The sequence below is a fragment of the Larimichthys crocea genome, chromosome XVIII, assembly GCF_000972845.2.
Source record: "Larimichthys crocea isolate SSNF chromosome XVIII, L_crocea_2.0, whole genome shotgun sequence".
Taxonomy (NCBI): Eukaryota; Metazoa; Chordata; class Actinopteri; family Sciaenidae; genus Larimichthys; species Larimichthys crocea.
In genome coordinates, this window is record NC_040028.1 from 17,858,943 (window position 1) to 17,883,226 (window position 24,284).

Sequence of the window (24,284 nt, forward strand, 5' to 3'; positions counted from 1 at the left end):
CCAAACAAGTGGCAACAAGTCTTTGTTTTTGTGGGTTTTTTGCTACCTAAGTAGCCTATATACTGTCCGGTCTTGGTTTGACTTGGTCTTAACCCCTCAAAGTCTTGGTCTTGTCTTAGTCTCAACTTGGTCTTAACCCTTCAAAGTCTTGGTCTTGCCTCAGTCTCGACTTGGTCTTAACCCCTCAAAGTCTTGTCTTGTCTCGGTCTCGTCTTGGTCTCAACCCCTCAAATCTTAGTGTTGTCTCAGTCTTGTCTTGGTCTCACCCTCAAAGTCTTGGTCTTGTCTCAGTCCTCAACTTGTGTCTTAAACCCCTCAATGTCTTTGGTTTTGTCTCAGTCTCGTCTTGGTCTTAACCCCTCAAAGTCTTGTTCTTGTCTTAGTCTCAACTTGGTCTCAACTCCTCCAAAGTCTTAGTCTTGTCTCGTCTCGACTTGGTCTAAACCCTGAAAGTCTTAGTCTTGTCTCAGTCTCGTCTTGGTTTTAACCCCGAAAGTCTTCTTTTGTCTCAGTCTCGACTTGGTCTTAACCCCTCAATGTCTTGGTTTTGTCTCAGTCTCAACTTGGTCTTAACCCCTTAAAGTCTTGGTCTTGGTCTCTGTCTCAGTCTCGACCTGGTCTTGTTCATCTTCAGAGTTGTTCTTCGAGTCGTCGCAGCTTTTATTATTATTTCCAAATTCTGTGAAAGATTATAATTTATTGACGAACCACAGCTTTGTTTCTTTTTCTTTTTTTTTCTTCAACAACAAAATTAAAGCATTCGCCAAGTTATGTTTTACTTAGTGTCCATGTTTACATGCGGAACTGCCGCAGCAGCACATCAACATTTCTTAGCTTTGTGCTACAAATTCAAAAAGTCACACGTTAACACTGTTCAAAGCTCATTTTCTCCTAACAAAATAATATTGCACTTAACATCCTTGCACGCCAGCCGCCATTATTCTCACACTTGACATATATATATATATAGATATATATGTGTATATACTGACGTCTTTGCCCTTTGCATTCACACAGATGTAGTTTATCCTCATACAGAAACATCAGTAAGAAAGTCGTCTTAAAAAAAACACAGGGGGGCCTAAAAATTACACTAATTTTCAAAAGGAAGTATTCTACACTATACTTGTACAAATCTCAGGTTTTCAAGTGCTATACAGCAAAAAAACAAATAGTGTTTTCTTTAAAATAATATGCCAACGGGCCGGGCTACTGCTCGTCGTCGTTCTCCTGGCCTGAACCTTCGGAGCGATCGCCTTCTAGTCGATCTGCAAGAAAAGACAGAAACACGAAGGTCAAGACAAAACCCAGAGAGTCCGAAGTTTCTGTACCCGGGACGTTCATGTTTACGAGCGTTTACCTGATCTGATGTGATTAAGGGAGGCCAACATTCGGAGCATGAAAGAGGCCGGGACTGTGATTGTGTTCCTCGTTTCCTCGAGCATCAGCTCGTTCCGAGTTATTACCTTTGAAGACGAGGAGAAGAAGAAGAAAGATGTGAGGAAGAGTGACGAGACTGAAGCTGACAGATGAGAGGAAGACGGGGAGGAAAGAGCGAGACAGGCAGCGATTCTCAGAGTCATCCCGGATCTTTTCTATCAGAGACAGAACTGTGGATTTAATCGTTTTAACTGTGACCGAAGAAGTCGAGTGAAAAGTTGCAATTTTTGGGGAAATCTTTACTTAGTTGGCGACAGTAAGATGAGAAGATGTGAATATGAAGCCAGCAGCCGACAGGAGAATCCACCTACAAGCACCTCACAGCATGCAAGCCATGTTAATAAACTCACTAATTATGTTTCTTTAAAATATTTTTGGCTGAGGAGTGACAGGAAAGTGGGGATTGGAGAGAGGTCAGAGTCGAACGCTGGGCCGCTGCAGCAAGAACTAAACCTTCGTACAAGTTTACCTGTGCCTCAAACTGAATCAATGAATGAATTGATTGAAAAACAAAGTTCAATGAAAACTATTTGGTTTTCTTAGTTGGCGACAGATCTGAGGATCTAATAAATATGAAGCCAGCAGCTGACTGAGTAGAAAACGGGGAGATAGTCAGTTAGTCAAACCACATAAACCATGTTAATAAGCTTACTGATTGGCATGTTACGTGTTTAATCTGTACAAAAACTGTAAAAACGAAAGGCTGCGGTGTTACGGAGGGTTTATGTTCTGGATTATTTCTTGGCAGGGAGTTGTGACTTCTTCTCATTTTGAGTTTAAATGAACTCTTCCATCATGCAAATCCATTTAAAATCATCAGAACTACATGATCACTGTTTGGTTGTTGCTGATCTCTTCGGCAGTCGTACCTCATTCGCGAGAACTCTGTTAAAAGACGGCGACTCTTCTAGCGGCGACCAGATCTTGATATCGTAGTCTATCCCTGAAGAGGCCAGGACTGAAACAGACAAACGAACATGACGTTAACACCATCATCCAGCGTACGAGGATCATCTGAGGCGTGACCCGTGGGACTCACTGGGGTCGTAGGGGTGCGGCTGCAGGCAGTTGACCACGTGGTTGTCGGCTTCGAGCAGCATGAGGTGCTCGGCGGTGTGTCTGTCCCAGATGAAGATGTGACCGCAGTCTGAGCCGCTCATCACAAAGTTGTTGCCCCAAAAACAAGACTCCTTTATCTGGACACAAAGAAACAGAAACCACCTTAATTATCACACCGCTGTGGTTTTACAGGGAGTTACGTGGTGGAACAAACATGCAGCGTTTACATCCGTCTCTGTCGGCGAGCACAGGTTTCTGTTTACGTGTTTGTACAGGCGTAATTAGTGATGACAGGAAGTCATTAAGCCCGACCGCGGTTTGCACATAATTCCCTCTAAAACAGCACTACTACGACTTAAACAAACAAGACACAACATGTTCATTAGTGAGATTTACAGCTGCTCACGGAGAAAGATGTAATTATGAGAAATATTTGTTGAAACCGCAGCTGTAACTTCATTTATCATGAGTACGGCTGAACGGGTGAAAGCAGGACGACAACCTGATGGACAAAAGTGATTAATCACTGAACTGGACAATAAAGGACCTGGACAAATAAACTGACAATAAACACTGACTTAAACACTAAATGAACACTCGACAGTATTACAATAATAACTGTGACAAAATCTTAAACATTAACAAATAAAAACAGTCCTTGCTAAGCGTGCATCTCCGGGTTCGATCCCCGGCTTCTCCATGTCTGATGAGCAGTTGGCACCTTTCATGGTTTTAACCCTTTAATACCAAAACCTGCGGCGAGGCATCATTTTCTCACTGTGGCCCACGTCTGTGCACTCGAACTATATTTCTAAATGTTACTATTTCAATTTGTTTTAATTTTTATTGTCTATTTATACGTCTTAACCTTTATTTTATTACTTTACTTTCATTCTATTTATCTAATTATTTATACATTTTGATGAGTTTTGTTGATTTATTATTACAGAATAGTAGAAAATTAATAAAACTTCTTATTTATTTGATTTATTTTGAACCTGCTTGCGGTGTTTCCTCACTGTAAGATGATGAGATGGAGCTCCTTCATTCTCTGCTTTCTTTATAATGGGGTGAAGCGTCTAAATGTGTGAAGCACTTTGTGTGTTACAATGTTTTGTATGAAAAGTGCTACACACTAAAGTCTGATTGATGATAGTCAATACTATCAGCGTTTGTACGAACGCCTTGAGTAGTCACAAATTAACCTGCATGTCTGAACACCTGAACAGAACGTGCAAACTCCACAAAGAAAGAGCCGAGGTTCAAACCGAACAGAACGTGCAAACTCCACAAAGAAAGAGCCGAGGTTCAAACCAGGAAACTTGTCGTTAGAAACTGAGATGTACCATTGTCCTGGAGTTGCGGTGGCCTTTGTAGACCATCTTCACCGACGGTCTCCTGATATTTTGGGTCTCGCTCTCCTCCATCTCCCTCCTCTCTTTCCTCCTGCGGAACAGCTCCTGGATCCGAGCGGCGGCCGAGCGTCTGCGAAACACAAGAAAACCCGACACACGTGACGAAGAGCGCAAAATAATAAAGAGATAAAAGAAATCCAGACAAACCCCATGCTGCCACTGATGCTCACGAACGCCATGCTTTGAATCTTGGGTGACATCAATTCAACCAATAACAAGCTCGGTTTAAAACGAAGCAGCCACGTCACTCGCTCGCTCCATCTCAACTGAGCTAAGCTCTCAAAGTCTAGATACACGCTGGTTCAGATGTTCTTCAAAAAAGGTCCTACCGAGGAAATAAACGCCACACTTGTTCGCCTCCTCGTCATGCACACACATTCTTTGTTCATTCTCCGTCTCTTCTGTACAAAACCTTCAAAATGCTGCCGTTAAGCGGCATTCAGACTCGATCAGGCACTGCGGCGAAGTGCAGCAGGGTTTGTCGGGCAGTGAAGCAACTCTTTATTACGCTTATGCCGGTGCTTCCTCGCTCTCATTCACAGTCTTTGTCGCTCGAGTCTCTCTCAAACTGTCCGGCACAAACCAAATTCTTTCTGTCAATATTTTTGCTGTGTAAATTTCAAAGCCAGACTCAGATTTAGAAGCTGGTTCAGGTGAAGAATCTGAGTTCAGGTCTCAGTTTCAGAGACATTTCAGGCTGACTGTGGCAGAGTTTAATGGTCTGAATGTCTGACTGGCGGCTGGAGGACATCCCTGCAAAACTTTTGCATTTTCGCCGCAGCTCCTAATCGCGTCTGAAGGCTGCTGTTATGCTGCTGCACTTGTGGAGTCAGTACTCACATGCACATCACTTAAACTCTACAGTTAGCTCTGTGTGTGTGTGTATTAGTTGTTTTTTTCAAACCAAGGCAAAAACCACCATCATCATTGAGGTTTAATGTTCTGCTGCATGTCACACACGGGTTAGATGCTTATAGTAGCCAGTGCATGAACGTTACCTGATCATCCTATCTCCTACTGCAGATCCTCTGGAATTAAATCTATATTTGTAGTGAAACAGTCAAAATCATAGAAATAACTCTTTTACAAGAGATAGTAAACAAGAGTGTCGAACACATGGCGTCGGTCATACCTCTGTCCCTGTCCTCTGAACCTCGTCGACGGGATGAGAATGGGATCGTCGTCGCTGTCGTCGGAGTCCTGGTTTCCCCGCGCAGGCTGACTCTGGCCCTCCTCTCCTTCCTCCGCTGTGGGCTCGGCTCTCCTGCAGCCTCCCGACGTGTCCTCCGTACCTTCTGCCGGCGGTGCAGAAGCCATGGCGCCTCCCTCGGAGGAGCCCTCCGCCGGGGCCTGAGCTGACGAGCTGCCGAGGGCACCGGAGCAGGAGGCGTCACACGGCGGCTCTGTGGAGGCGGTGGCGGTGCTCTGCTGCCCCGAGGACCCGGAGGGAGCTGAGGAGAGTCGTATTCATACATGTGTTACAATCAGTGACTACACTGCTAAATCCTCTGCAGCAGTCCTTTTTTCTCATGATGCTGAAGGACTCACCTTGCTCCGACACTGAACTCTGCATCAATAGACTCTCTCTGCTCTGCACGGCTGCAGCCTCGGACGCTTTGGGACCTCCGCTGCCCATAGAGCTGGATGTGCTACTGCTCCTGTGGAGGAAAACAGTGGCTGAGTCTCTCATAACATACTCTCGTACGTTTAAACTGTTACTGAATAAGGAGTTTGGTTAGGCGATCTCTCACCACTCGTCAGTGAAGTCCAGCTTGATGGTGCTGGTGGTGGTTCCCTCCGAGCTGTAGTGTAAGCTGAGGACCGGCTCTGCTGTGCTGGGCCGATTGGTGACTGTCGTAGAGGTGGAGTTGGAGGTGGAGGAGGTGGGAGCGCTGCTGCTGCTGGCTGGTACAGAGACAGGCTGATCAGGAGGTGAAGCTGCAGCTTCTGTCGCTCCTGAAAGGAGAGAGGACGACACACAGACACAAAACAAACAGGAATTACTCGTCGGCGTCGTTAAAATCCGCTCTGCTTCACCAGATCATTTAAATGTTTTTAAGCTTTCCAGTTCACAGCATGTACACATGCAACCCTCCTGTTGCATCACTTCCCTTTGATTAACGACAGAAATGAAAACATGCAGCGGACATCGAGCGACGGGTCGACTACCGTCAGCCACAAGACAGAAACGCACAAGGACACACAAAGACACACAAGTCTGAAGGATTGTTTGTACACACCTCAGCTGGTTTTTATTAAAGTTAGTTTTACCGTCCCACATGGTCTCAAAGGTTCAGCTGAGGATTAGAAACTGGCTGATTAATATATTATGCTTATTAGTTTATTGCAGAGATGTTGCTATAAGTTTATATTCGTATATTTGTCACGGCCAGATGTTTGCGTTCATACTTCTGTTCCTGTCTGTGAGAATCTGTACAGCTGAGCGGCGTGCAGCTATTTAACATCAGGCTCCTGACAGAGACAGCAGGACGTGTCTGCAGCTCGGTCCTCCACCTCCAGCTCTGCGTTACATTTAGTAAATTTAAATTTAGTAACTCGTTTCACCAGTTTCCTTTGTGCATATAGTCACACTTCTTTTCTTTTGACTTGTCTTTGTCGGTTTATGAGGTTATGTTCAGTAACTGTCTTTGGGTTATTTATTTTGGAGGGAGGAGCTTCAACCTGAAAAGCTTGTTTGTTCTGTTTATCGTGTCAGCCGGTGTTCACTCCGATGCCACAGCAAGGTGAAGGTCAGGCGAGCATATTTGCTGCTTTAAAATTCTTTGGATTGTTGCACAAAAATTAAGGAAATAATAAAGTGTCAGAATATTTGTTTAGTTTTTTTAGGTGTAGTTTGATTAAATGTACTTTAAGTAGGTGAAAGTTATTTAAGTTGATTTTGGGCACTTAAGTCAACGAAGTCTGATGATATTCAGATAATATCGATAGAGATTTCATTACTTATTACTTAAATTATTATTATTTTTAATGCTCTGTCTACCTGCAGGTATTTAAATGTGTATCTGGACGGATGATGGACAGAGAGAGACAAAAGCATGGAGACAATGAAACTGTGCAAAGGTATGACAGAAAGTGTTTATGAGGGAGGGTGGAGAGGACGTAGCGAGTGGCTTTGTGGGGGGTTGGGGGTGAGAGGACGCACCCTGCTGTTCATCAAGAGTCATGGATCCCAGCTGTTTGTTTACCACAGACGAGGGCGAATCTGGAACACAAATGAGACCGGCTAAACATCGGACACAGAGGTCGAACCTGAGGGCTCACACAGTCAAGGCACACGAGGATTAAAACAAAAAACGTCAAAGTCATGTTAAAAAAAATTAAGAAGAAAAAACACCATCCAAGGCCAAGCAGGAGCAGGAGGAGCAGGAGGAGGAGGAGGAGCTGTAAAAATCAGCCAAAGGAAATCAAAGAAGCTTCATCTGGTAACAGCAGAGATCATTTCACACACTGTATGTGCAGCTTTAAGCAGAATGAGTGTCAGATTAGTAAAATCTCAACAAAAACAAGAACATGACAAGTTCACGCATGCCAACCACACGTCCTGCGTATGCTTAGATAACTCCTTCCATGTCCTAATAACCATCGAGCTCAGCGTAAATATGAATATAAACCATATAATTCATCTGTTTGCTCCCTAAACCTCAAAACAAAACAAACGTCGGCTTGCTGAATTCTCCTTTTTTTTAAAAAATGAAATAAACGATAAACAGCCAAATCCTCAAATGCTGCATAATCAGCACGGCCTGGTTAAAAACATAAACAACAAGACACTTCATCAGTTGGATGCAACAGTGATGCGAGTTAAACAACTTGTCCAGTAAAGCCCCTTTCAGACACGCCGTCAATAGACGATTCAGTTCATGAAGTTGATGTTAAAAGGTTCAACGTGTCATTTGGGTCGATCTATTGACATAAATGAAGTGTGAGAAGGACCGTCAGGGTGGTGCGGTGTCTGCGGACCATTGTGGGGAAAAAGGAGCTGAGCTGGAGCTGACGTTCCCACCCTCACCTACAGTCAGGAGCTTTGGGTAGTGACTGAAAGAACGAGATCATGGATACAAGCGGTTGAAATGAGCCCGGAGAAAGGTCGCTGAGTCAGCTGAGGTGGCTCGAACATCTGATAAAGATGCTCGCTGGGCTTTGGAGGTGTTTGGAGACCCTCGGGGCAGACCCAAAACCTGCAGGAGGATCTATAGGATCCCCCAGGAGGATCTGGGATGTGTTGCTGGGGAGAAGAATGCCTGGAGCGCCCTGCTAAACCTGCTGCCACCGTGACCCGACCCCGGATAAACAGTAGCCCAGCATAGAAAGGACTGTGTTTCCACACCACGCTGCCAACGGAGCAGGAAAAGAAGTGGTAGAGGAAAAAGACGGATATAACACATCAACGTAAAGGCTGAAGAGGCACGTTCCCCTTGCAGTACAGGGCAAAACAGGTATAATATTCAGACTTACGGATATTTTTATGAATACAAACTACATGGATGCATTAATAAATACTCAGAAAGACACTTTGTGAGCCGTCTGTGCTCGTGCACCATCAGAAATGAGAAAACAGGCACCGGAAAAGACTCATCGTCATCGGTCGAGGTCACATTGGACGTTAATTCAGGCTCAGACTCCAAAACAAGGCTGTAACTGAGAAAACTCTGCTCCTTCCTTTCATATCATTACTCTAAGTATCATGTCTCGAATTAACACCAGCTGTCCGTTCATGTCTGAAAGGGGCTTTAGTCGTGATTCTCAAGTTAAAGTGCGACCACCACAAAGTGAATCGAGTCCCACGCACTGATCGGCATCATCAAACATGGTGTGAACAACCACACGAGCCAAAGCAGAGCTTCACACCGGCTTGGTGCCACTCCCAACAGTGAGAGTCTGCAGGTGGAAACTCAAGCAACGGGTGGAGTGATGGAGTGAGAGCGTTAGTGAGCACAGAGAGGAGAGGCGGAGGTTAAGAAGTACAAGGTGCGTTATTTGGAGGGAGGGGGAACGGTAAAGAGGATCGCTGTGGGATTAGTGGTCATTCTGGAGCCTGACTGTCTCTACAAAGAGAGGGGGGGAAGGGGTAGGATGGCAAGGGGGAAGGGAGCCCGGGTGGAGGAGGTGCTGGGGAGCTCGGCTGGGAGGGTAACCTGTACGGGGTTGCGTCTCAGCGGCTGCAGCAGAGGTAGCAGCAGCAGCAGCTCTTTGTGACTGTCTCTCAGAGGCTGCAGAGGAAGAGGAGGAAGGAGGAGAAGAAGAAGAAGGAGAAGGGGCTGCTCGCGGACCCCGTCCTGGTGGGTCGGCCAGCCGAAGTAACCTCTGCAAACGCCTACACACTAAACTTATGGGCAGCCGATGAGGACCGTACTCTGACAGAGAGGCAAGAGGAAGAGAGGGAGAGTGAATGCACAATTAGAAGACTCGGAGGGGGGGGGATGTGAGGAGAGAGGAGAGGAGAGAGGAGAGAAGAGGAGGAGCAGGCAAATAAACGAGGAGAAAGACAACAGGATGCTGAGAGGGGAAAGAGAGTGACGTGAGGCTGCTGCTTGAGTGAAGTGGCTCCAACATACACACACACACAGACACACACACAGACACACACATACGAACACACACTCATGTACACAGAGGAGTCGATCTGAGGAGACACAGTCGCTGCACTGAGGAGTAAAATGTTGTGGTGGTTTGTACCTGAGAGTGCAGGTTCTGAGGTCGGCGTGGGAGTCGGCGTCGGCGTCCCGGTCGAGTCCGCTTGACTCCTCTGCTCCGAGTCGGGCGATGAGGTGGGAGGGGAGGAGGAGGAAGGGGCCGAACTCTCCACGGATGAGGAGCTCGAGGGAGGAGGTGCTGTGACTGTCGATGATGACCCTGAGGAGGAGGAGGAGGAGGAAGTGGATTTAGGCATGGCGGCGGCGGCAGCAACGGGACCAGCCGGTACCTCTGGGGTGGCGTCTGTCCCTACGGGCCTCTCGGGAACGCTGGACTCCTGAGCCGAGGCTCCTGCAGGGGCAGCCGGAGGACTGGACTCTGGACGGACAGCTGTCCCTGAAACAAGAAAATAAACAGCTGCAGAATGAACTGATTACAGATTTAAAGACATTTAAATTATAATTATATAAATATTAATAACACAGGGATCATGACGGTGAGGACGAGTTACCTCTGGGTCGCGACTGTGGTCGAGTCCCTCTGCTGGTCTGAGCTTCGCTGGCCTCCTCAAACCAGCGGGACAGCATGTCCGACATCCTCTGCATCAGAGACACGTTCGGGCTCTGCTCTCCTACAACGAGCACAGGGAGGACGAACGTGTTAAACGTGTTACTAAACATGATGAAGACGTTGGGACAGTGTTTCTCTCTCTTGTTTGTTTGAATGAAACAACGTTTTGTTTATTTTATTGTTTTGTACAGATGTGTGTGCTGCACACTGCAGATCTGACATTTATACTTGTAAACGTAATTACCTAATTTATCATTTCTTACAGACGACGAACGAAGGGTTATTTTTTTGTGTGTGTTTATTTTATTTTATTGATTCAGATGACTTGGAATTTGAACTATTTCACTCGGTGAAGAGAAAACACCTTTCATAACAGCTTTCAAGCTTACAGGTGGTGAGAGTGACATTCTTTTATACAGTATATATATATTTTGAGGTTTATTTGTCTTTATTTGACAGGACAGTCAAAGACAGACAGGACAGCAGGGAGAGAGAAAAGGACGACAGGCTGGAGTTGAACCCGGGTCGCTGCAGGAAGGACTTGGACGTTCATACATGATTCACACACTTGTTGGTGCGAGTATCACTTCAAACTCAAATTAGGTTGTTCCACATGTTAATATGAAAAGTGGCACAAAGAGTTTGCTTTAACTTTACTCTTTTGTTGTCATTTCCAGCGGCAGCTGTTTCCAGCAACAACAAAAAAAAGGTCTATATTTCCTAAACAGAGCTAAAAGAGGGTGAACGTTTGATTTGCCTTCTCCAGGTGACTCTAAATGGATGCTAGTGTTGCTCTTTATGGACCGGATGTGTAAATAGAAAAGTGTTTGCTACATCAGCTTAAAAAAAAAAAGGTTATAAAATCAGTTAATGGAGGTTTAAGCAGTTTAGAAAGAGACATGAGATGACGTGAGATGTTTATTCTTTATTGCTTCATAACAAAAGTCAAGGAGAGGAGAGGGCTTATAAACTCGAGACGTCTGCTTTCAAACGAAACAAACACGACCACGTACGTGTCAGCTGCGCTGTTGACCGCTCTGATCTTACCGTCTCTCTCCCTCTCGCTCTCGGGGCGAGCTCGAGGTCCAGTGTCAGACCAGTCACCTCGCAGACGGAGGCGCTTCACTGGGGGCTGCCTCAGCTGTGGAAACACACACGCACGCACACACACACAGAAAGATTAACAGTTTGTCAGTCAAAGCATGGTCAAAAATAGCTCCGCTGCCAAAGCAAAACACTACTCGTCTCTGTCAGTGTCCTCTTTAAAAAGCAGCCCCACCACCCTCCCTCCCTCCTGGCTGCACGGCTGAGGTTGCCTTCACTTTTCCAGTCCCCTGGCTCTCTTTGCAGGGCAACAGGCTGAGAGCCAGAAATAGAAAAAAAAAAGGGGGGTCTTAGTGCAGCGACTATCAACTGCTTTACACAGGAAACGTCATCAGGTCTGAATATGGACAGGAGGTGGTGAAGAGGAGATAGTGGAATAAAAGCAGAAAAAAGTCTGAACAAATGAGGTTACAGGTGGAGGGAGAAAAGAAAGCAGAGCGGTGTAATGAGTCTCTGCTTGGCTGTCCCCTCCACCTCAGCCTGAACTATTTTGGACGGCAGAGGAACACTGCCTGCGTCGGTCGCTGTATTTGGAAAGGAATGCGTGCGGCGGGTTGCATCTCGACACAGCTGAACTCACCACGAGGGCTTTGAAACACTGTGGCACCGTGATCCAGCACATTCAGACACACGTGAGGGCTCGGATTCATCAAACAGAGATGACGAGACAGATTTATTTAAGAGAGAAAATGTTTCAAGGGTTTGGTTTTGATCAATAATCCATCCCCCTCGTCTCTCCTCTGCTCTGTTCTTCAGGGTCATTCGCTCCCCTCGCTGCACTGCATCACAGATTTAGCAGCGATGTCTGCAGTGCTCTCAGAGAGGCAGGCAGCCACAACAAGCTCTCTTCTTCTGTTTGTTTACAAAAAAAAAATCATCACTGTCTGCTCAGAGACCAGCACATTACCAGAGGATCTCCAGACCACACAGGGTTTTATAGTTTTGTCATAGAGAAGGACGGAAGCTATATCTGCTCAAAGACTTTCTCTGCATCCGATTATTCATACATATTTTAATTAGACTTGAAACAATTAGATAAATCACTTCATCGATCGATAAAACAGTAACACAGCAGCATTTTTTGGCCTTTTATGCCTTTAATGATAGGACAGCTGAAGATAGACAGGAAGCAGGGGGCAGAGAGAGCGAGTGACACGCAGTAAATGGTCGTCCAATGCGGGATTCGAACTGGGGCCAGCTGCAGCGAGGACTATACCCTCCACACACGGGGCGGCCGCTTAACCCGCTACGCTACCGACTGCCACAGCAGCATTTTTTGGTACAGGACTGAAAAAACGCTATTTCAATTGATTTCTTCTTAATGAAGTCTGGATTCGCCTCTGCTTTTAAAATCATAATAAACCGGACATTTGAAGAGAGGACAGAACAAGAAACATCAAGCATGGAGGCTCAAAAGTCGTTACCAAAGAGACTCTCGGCATCAGATTATTTGTATATATTTAAATTGGAGTTAAAACAATTAGATAAATCGCTTCATCGATCGTCAAAAAAGCAACACCGTAGCATTCTTTTGAAACTGGACTAAACGTTTCAAGTGTTTTTCTGGTTCTTTTGAAACTGGACTAAACGTTTCAAGTGTTTTTCTGGTTCTAACATCTTAAAGTCTGGATTTGCTGCTTTTAAAATCATAATAAACTGAATATTTTTGGTTATTTGAAGACTCTCACGTCTTGCCATGTTTTAGTCAAGAAAGCAGAGTAACTCTAGCAGCGGTAATGTCAGTCACAGTCCGACACTTGATGATTGATTGATTGGCTCGAACACGGCTGTGTCCAAGTATAGCCTCACAGAGCTGCAAGCATGGCCGTAACCTCTTAGTGTTGTTGACATTTTATAATTTTATAGACAAAATACTAATAATTAATGTCCATATTTCTCAGATTTAGACTACAGAACCACAGCGAGGTGTGGTCTACATGATATATGACCAAAGAAAAAGATCTGAAACAAAATTTCAAGCTGAAAGACGATAAAACAGACGCAAGTAAACAGTCTAGGTCCGTGCTAACAGTCCTGTCACATTCAGGAGCCGCACAAAATGTTTCCGAGGCTTTCAAACGTTGAGATATTTCAGCGCGTGATGATGTGATGTGATGCGCTCACCTCCTCCCTCCTCTCCTCAGACGGACCCTTCAGCTCTCTGGCCTGGTCATCTTTGGGATCAAACAGGTAGATGTAGTCGGAGGAGTAGCTGACGAGCACCTCCTGTCCGTCCTCGCTGTAGCAGAGGGAAGTTACGCGACACGACTTGTTGGACAGGTGAGCGGGGACGAACCTCACGCACATGCCCGTCGTCCCCCGGCCCATGTAGTTACCTGAGGGTGACAGGTGATAGTTATAACATTTTTAAAATGTACGTTTCTGCTACATACTTCAGTTTTTGGCTTCAGTTTTAACTCAAGGACCAAGAAACTTTCTGATCACTACAGTTCTCAGATCAAAGAATTCATTTTAAAATACTACGACAAAACACAACTTTACTTTTTTTATTTTATTTGCTCATTTCTTGATCGATTGATTGGATTTTATATTTTCAGCCAACTGACATCCAAGCGCAGCTTCAAATTACATTTGACTGGATGAATTTACAAAAATATTTGGTTGTTCATGTTTCACGTGAAGAGAAACGAGACGGATTTTAAATATAAAAACAAAAACAAACAAAAGATAAATGAACAATTAACACGTTTTTATTCAGCTGTGTCTTTTGTAAAGCACTTTAAATGCCTCACTTTAATTGTTGAATTAAATTAAATTGAATTATTTTTATTGTTTATGATGGATGCTTTACAAAGTTTATAATTTATACTAGGTGTCAGCAGCATTTCAGAGGAGATATCTAACTCAGGGGACCACACACAGCTGAAAGAAAGACTTTAGGTCGGCTTCATTACCTCCATCTGTCACCTTGACTTATTAATAATAACTTTTGGATATTTTAAGCCATGAATTCAAACCTCAGAGTCTAAAAGACAACATGAATCTACTTTTATCACCACCAATATGAAGCTGAGTGAGCGATGTGAGCGTTCAGGACAGTTTACCCGTCGCTCTGGTGCCGAGCATGCGTCTGTCGTAGATGCGCACCGAGCTGTCAGAGCAGCCCACGGCCAGGTAGTACGGCACCAGGGGGGAAATGGATATGGAGGTCGCTGCCCGTCGACAGTTTATCAGGATGTCCTGAAATCAAAGCAAGCACAATTTTTTTATTTAGTTATACAAAGTAATAAAAGATTGGAGGATTTTTAATTATGCAGCCGCTCGTCACACCGACAGGTTATTAATTAAGAGCGGGAGGTAACCGAGTCCGGTAAAGCTACTCTGACAGCTTTAAGGTCACAGGTAGTGCTGATCTCGGGCATGAAATACGAGAAGATGCAACATAATCTGAGAGGGAACACACACACACACACACACACACAAGTGAACACACACACACCAACACGAAAAGTGCTTTCTGAATTACTCCAGAGACGAAAGCTGCAAGTTAATGTCCATTTTTCTTAGATTAAGACTACAAAATATATGATATAAGTTCAAAGAAAAGATCTGAGCAGTCATTTAAATACTGTCTGCCTGTAACTTCACCTGTAACTATTAAATAAAGGCGATAAATGCCAGCACCCTGCAGATAACACACATACAGACACTGCACAGACATACAGACATTATCGCCGACGATGTGCCACAACAAACACTAACAGATCCTCGCTAATTGTTGAGATCTCCACCCTCAGGGTCAATGAATGACGAGTCAAACGTACATCTTTGCAGTCTTCTTTAGTGCAGCTCGTCTTCATGCGGAGGTCAAACCATCGCACCGTGCCGTCCTCCCCGCATGACAGAAACGTGTAGGGGTCATTTGGTACCGTCATAATCTGACAAAGACAAAAATGCGGAAGGCTGAGGTGAGGACGCAGAAACCGAGAGAGAGAAACATGTGATCGGTGAGACCTGTCTGCTGTTCATCACCTCATACGCTGTCCCATAGTGGCAGGTGAACTGACACTGTCTGTTGTACTCGGGGCTCTTCTCGGTGTGGGTGTAGTAGATGATGCCGTCTCCGGAGCAGGAGATGATCTCCTGACCGTTCGTGTGAGGCATGAACTTTGCACTGAAGATGTTTGCCCGGTGACCTGAACGTATGGACTTCTTGACCTGAGAAAGAAAGAAAAAAAAAAAACACATCAAGGGTTAATAAACTCCGACATTAACCAGACTACAGCTAAACACAGTTAAGTGCCAGTTTTTGTCCCTCCACCGATTACGACGTACCTTTTTGTTGTATGGGTTGCTGATGACCAAAAAGGTATCGTCTGAGCCCGACAGGATATATTCACCTGTGTCGTTCCAGGATATAGTGTTGACCTGCAGAGAGACAAGAACATATGATGATGTGAAGACACAGATATTTACTAATCCGGAAAACCTCCTAACTTTCTCAAACTTTTTAATACTACCACAGAAAATATTCGTCTTTCCAAGAACCACAGACGTTAAAATCCAGCAGTGTAAGCTGACAGGAGGCAGGTTTATTCCTATTAAGATTAATTATTGTTGACTGTTGTTGAACTGGTTCAAGAACCAGAGCTCATTTGGTAGAAAAGTTGTACTCCTGATCCACATTTATTAATAACTAATTAATAACTAATATTTCCTGTTTGGAGCTGTGATCGTTTATCTGTACTAAACTATCTCACATCATATTTTAGTTTGTTAATATTATTATAATCAATAATATTAATATGGATGTACGAGCGCACTATGTGACAACATATCAGGCTGATATTGAGCTTAAATATTTCTGGAATCGCAAAACTTGTTTTAAATAATATTCCAGCGATTTCTTTAATCTTTAATTTCATTCCAACAGTTGCAGATTATTTGATTATTATACAAATTATAAATTATTCGATTAATTTCAAAGATTCTTCCAGGTATCATTACAGGAAGGTCGCAGTTTGAGAAACAGCGTTTTTACGGACACGTAATGAATTGTTCCAACAAAACATCAGGTAACTGTTAAGTATGATCAGGTTGACTGCTGGTTTGATTCATGGTTGTATATTGATTAATGACGGTGGCTTATTGGTGATTTATTACCAGCTGATCAGTTTGCAGTAAATGTTTGATCTTTGTTTAGATTTTTGTTCAACTTTGCAAAGTTTGTTACAATTAAAATAGATGATGTCAATGTAACGTTGATGTAACGGTTGTTAGGACAGCTGTAAAGCACACGAGTGATAAGTGTAGTGAACAGTCCCAGTGTGGTTATTCTCTATATCAGCACTCCTGAAACGACTCTTGTCTAAACTGTTGTATAATAACTGATAATGACACTAATTGTCAGGCGTTGGCGTCGTCTAAAGCACGACATGTTTCAAAGTCTGCTTTACAATTCTAATTACTCTCATTAAAATGTTCGAAAGCCTCAACAAACTGAAATCAAATTACGTCCACGCGATGAACATTCTTACAATCCCTCCATGAATCTAAAGCAGAGCATAACAACACTACGTTCACTTGTGCGGATCGATATTTCATTACCACCTGTTTCCACACACTCACTCTGCGACATTACTCCGCCAGTCCATTTACAACATCCTGCGAACTGAACTCGATGCACGTTAAACAGGTTTAACATCGATTTTCTGAAGAGACTGCGCGTCGCTTGAAGGAGGTTCAAACTTGATTGTGATGCAAGAGTGCAGGCGAGTCTGTCTCATGCGATGAAAGATGAACAGACGAGGAAGAGGTGAAATAAACGAATCACTACTTTTTTTTATATATATTGTACAACGTAGAGGCACACAGCCTTCACCTTGGACAGGCAGATCTGCCTGTTTCCTGAGATCTACGACACCTTGGAGAAAGGACTTCTTCTAAACTGGAAGCTTATATTGCAAACGTGTGTTTGTCATAGAGAATATTGATTAACCTGTTGATCAAACTTTGATTATTAGTCTATCAGAGTCAAGAATAATGACAAATCACATTATCAGGGCACAAAAGGACAGAAGATCTTTGATATTTGGTATTTTCGCTCAATAAACGACTTACATCTACAATCAATAACCGAACCTGTCGTCCTTTTGTTGCAGATCATTCATCTAACAGTGCGTGACGTTAACATACAAGCTGACGCGTCTGTGTTAAACTGAAGCTCTCCTGGGACTTGCGTGCCGTGGTGGTTTTGATGTTCTGGACGGACTGGCGGCCCGGGCTGATAGTGTGACAGGACGTGTGACTGTTTTGCCGGGTTCAGGTTTCTCAGGCTTTACACACACGGCCTGAAGTCAAAGAGCTGCTCTCTGTGTGACACTCATGAAGCTGACTGTGGAAACGCAGCATGATGTGTGTTTGTCGTAAACTGATAAACAGATAGATGAGAGTCACTTACACAGCCATCGTGTACATTCAGTGTCCCTTCAAGTTTCAGCCTCTGGACAAATTCTCTTCTACCTGTGAAGAGACAGAAAACAATTATAGACTGTGAATACAGCATTTCTAGTTTGTTTATTATCCTATTCAATAACATCTCTATCAATCAATCAATTACCCTACCTACTTACCATATCTATATATATCTACATATTTACCTACTTACCTTCCAACCTTTCTACCTACCTACCGACTTTCCGACCTACCTACTTTCCTTCTGACTTACTGTACCTACCTACCTTCCGACCTCCCTACTTTCCTACCTACCTACCCACTTTCCTTCCGACCTACTTATCAACCACACACTTTCCTTCCTACCTACCTACCTACCTACCTACCTACCTACCTACCTACCTACCTACCTACCTACCTACCTACCTACCTTCCTTTTGACTTACTGTACCTACCTACCTTCCGACCTCCCTACTTTCCTACCCACTTTCCTTCCGACCTACCTACCAACCACACACTTTCCTACCTACCTACCTACCTACCTACCTACCTACCTACCTACCTGCCTACCTACCTACCTACCTACCTACCTACCTACCTACCCACTTTCCTTCCGACCTACCTACCTACCTACCTACCTACCTACCTACCTACCTACCTTCCGACCTCCCTACTTCCCTACCTACCTACCCACTTTCCTTGCGACCTACCTAACTACCTACCTACCTACTTTCCTACCTACCTACCTACCTACCTACCTACCTACCTACCTACCTACCTACCTTCCGACCTTCATACTTTCCTACCTACCTACCTACCTACCTACCTACCTACCTACCTACCTTCCGACCTTCCGACCTTCCGACCTTTATACTTTCCTACCTACCTACCTACCTACCTGCCTACCTACCTACCTACCTACCTATCCATCCACCCATCCATCTCTCTTTCCACTTTCCTTCCGACCTACCTACCTACCTACCTTCCTTCAGACTTACTGTACCTACCTACCTTTCGATCTCCCTACTTTCCTACCTACCTACCCACTTTCCTTGCGACCTACCTACCTACCTACTTTCCTACTTTCCTACCTTCCTTCCTACCTACCTACCTACCTACCTACCTACCTTCATACTTTCTTTCCTTCCTACCTACCTACCTACCTACCTACCTACCTACCTACCTACCTTCCTTTCTACCTACCTACCGACTTTCCGACCTACCTACTTTCCTTCCGACTTACTGAACCTACCTACCTTCCAACCTCCCTACTTTCCTACCTACCTACCTACCACCGACTTTCCTTCCAACCTACCTACCTTCCTTCCTTGCTTCCTTTCTTCCTTCCTACCTACTTTCCTTGCGACCTACCTACCTACTTTCCTACCTACCTACTTTCCTTCCTTCCAACCGACCTACCTACCTACCTACTTTCGTTCTGACCTACCTACCTACCTACCTACCTACCTACCTACGTACGTACGTACCTACGTACCTACCCACTTTCCTTCCGACCTGCCTACCAACCACCCACTTTCCTTCCAACCTACCTACCTACCTACCTACCTACCTACCTACTTTCTTTCCGACCTACGGACCTCCTACCTTCCTTCCTTCTAACCTACCTTCCTTCCTACCTACCTACCTGCCTACTTTCCTACCTACCTACCTACCTACCTGCCTACCTGCCTACCTACCTTCCTTCCGACCTACCTACCTACTTACTTTCCTACCTACCTACCTGCCTACCTACTTTCCTTCCGACCTACCTACCTACCTACCTACCTACCTACCTACTTTCCTTCATACCTACCTACTTTCCTTCATACCTACCTACTTTCCTTGCGACCTGCCTACCTACTTTCCTACCTACCTACCTACCTACCTACCTACCTACCTACCTACCTACCCATCCATCCATCCACCCATCCATCCATCTCTCTTTGCACTTCGCTCCACTCCAGTTAAGTGCTGCAGGACTTTTGTGGAGCGGTATAAAATATCACATTGTACATTTGCATTGAGTATTTCCGTAGCACAGTGCTGTATTATTAATGCAGAGGAAGCCTCTCTCTGCACTCGCTTGTGCCAACAGATGAAAAAGACAAAACAGAAAAATGTTCACACTGCTGAAAGATCGAAGTAAGAATGAAGGAAAAGAGGTCTGACATGTCCGGACTTTCCTTCAGCACGTTGTGTAACACAGAAGTTACTAACTTCTAATATGTCTTCAGATATATGTTATTATTGTAATACTGGTCTATAGATAAAGTTGATCTCTGGATCATTACTCCTTCATTTTGAATTCTTTCCTTCTTTGAAGAGTTAGTACCGGTGCTATCAAAAATCAAGGACTGTGGGAGACATGTTGTTCACACCTGAGATGTGACCTGCTGAAATTAAAGGACCTGAGTGAAACACAGACACTGATGAACTCGAATCGAGGTGAGCCTGAAACTCGGCTGTAATTTTCCATTTAGACCGAGGGAGGGAACAATAACAAAAAAAGCTAATTATCAGATATTTTGTGATGAAATACTGTTCATAACAGAGCGACACAATAACTCTAAACAAGTTTTGTGTTTGTGCTACAGAGGTGACAGAAAAAATTCAGTGTACTCGAAACAATGGAGTAAAAAACCCTCCATCTATCTGCTGATGACACTTTTCTCCCACAATAGAGGAGCTGCTTTTAGCTGCTAAAAATGAAACAACCTCACAACAACAGAGAATAACTGTTACATTTACAGGCAAGCATTTTAAATTCTCAGTTTAAGAGACATCACACAGCGCTTACTGTTCAATCTTCTGTTGGTTAGGCATGTTGATTTCTTGAATATTGAGTAATACATGAAGAAAATCAATTAACCTACCTACTTACCATATCTATATATCTACATATCTACATATCTACCTACCTACCTACCTACCTACCTACTTTCTTCCTTCCTTCCTTCCTACCTACCTACCTACCTACCTACCTACCTACCTACATATCTCACCTACTTACCTACCTACCTACCTACCTACCTACATATCTCACCTACTTTCTTACCTACCTACCTACCTTCCTTCCTACCTACCTACTTTCTTTCTTTCCTTCCTTCCTACCAACCTACCTACATATCTCACCTACTTTCTTACCTACCTACCTACTTTCCTACCTACCTACTTTCTTACCTACCTACCTACCTACCTACCTACCTACCTACCTACCTACTTTCTTTCTTTCTTTCTTTCTTTCTTTCTTTCTTTCTTTCTTTCTTTCTTTCTTTCTTTCTTTCCTTCCTTCCTTCCTTCCTTCCTTCCTTCCTTCCTTCCTTCCTTCCTTCCTTCCTTCCTACCAACCTACCTACATATCTCACCTACTTTCTTACCTACCTACCTACTTTCTTTCTTTCCTTCCTTCCCTCCTACCTACCAACCTACCTACATATCTCACCTACTTTCTTACCTACCTAGCTACTTTCCTACCTACCTACCTACATATCTCACCTACTTTCTTACCTACCTACCTACCTACCTACCTACTTACCTACCTACCTACCTACCTACCTACTTTCTTTCCTACCTTCCTACCTACATATCTCACCTACTTTCTTACCTACCTACCTCATGAAGAAAAATAACACGCAGGTGCTGTCTGTCCAAACCAGAGCTTTGACTTGCACTGACAGGTTTTATTAGTGTTGCGGGAGTCTGAATCTGCTCAGTGTTTTTACCAGTGGAGCCTGGTTGCTTAAACAAGTCATCTGTAACAGCACCCACCTGTCAATCAAAGCGTCCACACTGTTAATCCTGCATAACTTTAAGCCTTAATATAATATGAACAGGTGAGTTGTATATAAATTCACCCTCAGTACAGTTGTCATGAACGGGGAAATTAGCTACAGAGACCAAAACTGTTTTTTGTACCAGGCTGTAAACATGTTTATTTCTGCTGTGAAGGTGAACATGGGGACTTATGGAGACTGACTCACTTCTGGAGCCAGCCTCAGGTGGACATTCTTTTATACTGTGTATACTGTTGTTAAAAACTTTAAAAAGGTCAAGGATCGGTTGCCAGTTCCTCAAAATGGTTGCCAAAAGGCATCAGCTGACATCGAGCCCTGAACAGATAAATTATTTCAGCACTAATTGTACATCAAGATAGTGACTGTTTGCTCATTAGAGTTACTTCTACAGGCTATAACGTCTTAGTAACATTTAAATCTTTGTAAAGGGAACGTCCTGCGATACAGACACGTCGTCTTCAGCCTCTCCGGAAGTGTTTCTGTTGGAATTTAGACCACTACTTGCCCCCATCCCCCCTTTTTGAAGCTAAAAATAAGATGACCCACACATCACCGCATCCATCCTCTACCCCGTACACAATAACAGCTCCGACCATATCTCCGTCAAGCTAAATACGGCACTGACTAAACCTCTGTGGCACCTGCCCCACCTCTGCAGCCTTATAAATCTTCATTCAACCACTGTCAGGTGCCGACTGTTCGACAGGCTACGCCGCAGACAAGTCTCTGTCTGTAAGCAGTGTGCCAGCGGGGCTGTCCTCACCACAATGTTTTCTCACAACCAACACAGAGACAGAAAGACTTTATCCAGATTAATGAGGCCTGTCGCTGCAAGAAAACTCGTAGTGAGGGTTAAGTTTACCAAAGCTGTAAACTACAGGCTGCAGGCAAGACTATACGAATATATGAAAGCACATAACTCTTCCAAGAAGCCTTGTATGTCCTCTCATTCTCTAATATGCTTACACTATACTGATTCTGCTGCGTCAGTTATAAAAACTGTTTGGACGCCAGACTTCAGACTACATGACACATGTCACGTTTCCACGCTAAAGGCTGAGTGTTTTAATAAACTATGAAGGTGGATTCATATCCCTGCTGTCAACTCTGCAGCCGGTAGTTCAGTTTAAGGTTGTTTATGTGACACAGGTGTGTGTTATAGGAGGATGAGCACTTGCTACAGATGCCTGCAGAGCTTTAATGCACTGGGAACAGTGTTTCTCAAACTTTTTTTAACATCTTGTCCCACCTCAGAAGATATTCGCCTCTCCAAATATCACCCTCATGACAGCGTAGACCAGATCTACATGATTCCTCTCTCTTCCTAATATTTCACGTTTGGAGCCACAGTCGCTGAGTTTTTAAATCTTCTCTTACCACGTTACCGTCACATTTTAACTCATAATAACTAATCATGAATGCATGCACGCACTGACTAACTGCATGAGAGCAGCCTGACGTGGAAACAAATATTAGAATATAAAATTATATCCTCATAGCTGAACTATTTTCATTCAAAACAAAGTATTAAGGTAGTATTAGATAGATAGATAGATAGATAGATAGATAGATAGATAGATAGATAGATAGATAGATAGATATTTTATTGGGAGATTCATACACAATTTTTTGTTTGTTTGTGCAATGCAATACTTTATGCATGTTTACCTTTTGTATATTTTCACATGGTTAGAGCTACGTGTTCTTCCTTTTCTCAGACTTTATTCTATTTATACTGAATCTACCTCATGACTTTTGTATAAAACATGTGCCTGTTTGCGTTTATAATAATACTTGTAATGGTAATTTCCTCTTCTGGGATTAATAAAATTATCTATCTATCTATCTATCTATCTATCTATCTATCTATCTATCTATCTATCTATCTATATTCAAGCATCCAATAGCAGCATAAGAAACAGTAAACATACATTAAATCTAGACCTATATTAGACCTAAATATGAATTTAAATTAAACCTGTGCAAGTACAAATTGATTTATTTACATTTCAGAGATTCCTCTGCGTACTTGCACCACAGGCCTCCATAAAACACATTACACGACTTGCTTCTTGCTTAAGATACATTATTTTACATCATTTTAAAGGAGATTTAAACATGATTTCACTTGCACCGTGAATCCTCGTTTTAAAACCTCATCTCATGTGCAGGCTGTGCGCTCTCACATTGATTGGAGAGGATGCTGCTAAATTGAATCTCCCGGCGGTAACTCGCATGTATTCACACCGGGAGTCAGTCAGCAGTGTGTTGTTGTTGTTGTTGTTGTTTTAAAGGTGTAAGTGACACACACACACTGCAGTAACCTGTTAACAAACATGTTGTCAGGCTTGTTTTGTTCTTACCCAGGTAGTTGGTCCTGATGGTGTTGGGCTCGTTGTATCCAATCAAACGTTTGTTTACATCCCAAACCAGGTTTCCAGAGTAGGGCATTGTGAGCATATGTGGCTTTTAATTAACAATAACATTGAAGCTGACCCGCTTTTTTCTCGTCGACGTCGCCTCTTTTTTTTTTTAGTGTTTTTGTGTGTTTAGCGTTGCCATCGATGTCAGTCCCCCGTGTGTCGGGACGTCGCTACCCGTTAGCTATCTGCGACACTCAGCGGCTGCATCGCTGGAAGTCTGAGCGGCTCCTTGTCTCTGTGTCCGCCGCCCTCCTGCAGCTGTGACCCGGACTGAATCCCTCTGCTCTCTGCCCCTGCTGCGAACTATCTGCCCCCCTCGATATAACCGAGCCTGGTTTATTTCTTCGTAGCCAAGACAAGCGGACAGCTGTGTGTGTGTGTGTGTGTGTATATATATAAGTGTGTGTGTG

At 43.9% G+C, this 24,284-nt stretch overlaps 1 protein-coding gene across 5 annotated transcripts; it reads right to left on the reverse strand.

Moving 5' to 3' along the window:
- Positions 1-768: 768 nt before the first annotated feature.
- On the reverse strand, positions 769-24,284 carry dcaf6 (ddb1 and cul4 associated factor 6). 5 transcript variants are annotated; one of them, XM_019255777.2, is made up of 21 exons: positions 23,815-24,284; positions 17,665-17,726; positions 15,540-15,632; positions 15,237-15,422; positions 15,029-15,142; positions 14,309-14,444; positions 13,368-13,579; positions 11,187-11,280; positions 10,081-10,200; positions 9,612-9,965; positions 9,071-9,289; positions 7,078-7,137; positions 5,666-5,870; positions 5,463-5,572; positions 5,047-5,365; positions 4,913-4,942; positions 3,846-3,984; positions 2,480-2,636; positions 2,310-2,398; positions 1,361-1,466; positions 769-1,268 (listed from the first exon to the last, which is right to left on the reverse strand). In XM_019255777.2, the coding sequence occupies exons 1-21, from the start codon at positions 23,909-23,911 to the stop codon at positions 1,210-1,212; spliced, it is 2,961 nt and encodes a 986-aa protein (XP_019111322.2). In that variant the 5' UTR covers positions 23,912-24,284; the 3' UTR covers positions 769-1,209. The 5 variants fall into 5 exon arrangements, with proteins under 5 accessions (XP_019111322.2, XP_019111321.2, XP_019111323.2 ...); XM_019255776.2 differs by having other exon boundaries at positions 4,913-4,954; XM_019255778.2 differs by lacking the exon at positions 4,913-4,942.

Excerpts from the sequence above, each read along its gene's own strand:
- dcaf6 (XM_019255776.2), bottom strand. The coding sequence starts at position 23,911 with ATGCTCACAATGCCCTACTCTGGAAACCTGGTTTGGGATGTAAACAAA. Across the intron at positions 15,423-15,539 it reads GCAACCCATACAACAAAAAG|GTCAAGAAGTCCATACGTTC; the intron begins GTACGTCGTAAT and ends TTTCTTTCTCAG. Across the intron at positions 3,985-4,912 it reads GTAGGAGATAGGATGATCAG|ACGCTCGGCCGCCGCTCGGA; the intron begins GTAACGTTCATG and ends TGTGTTTCGCAG.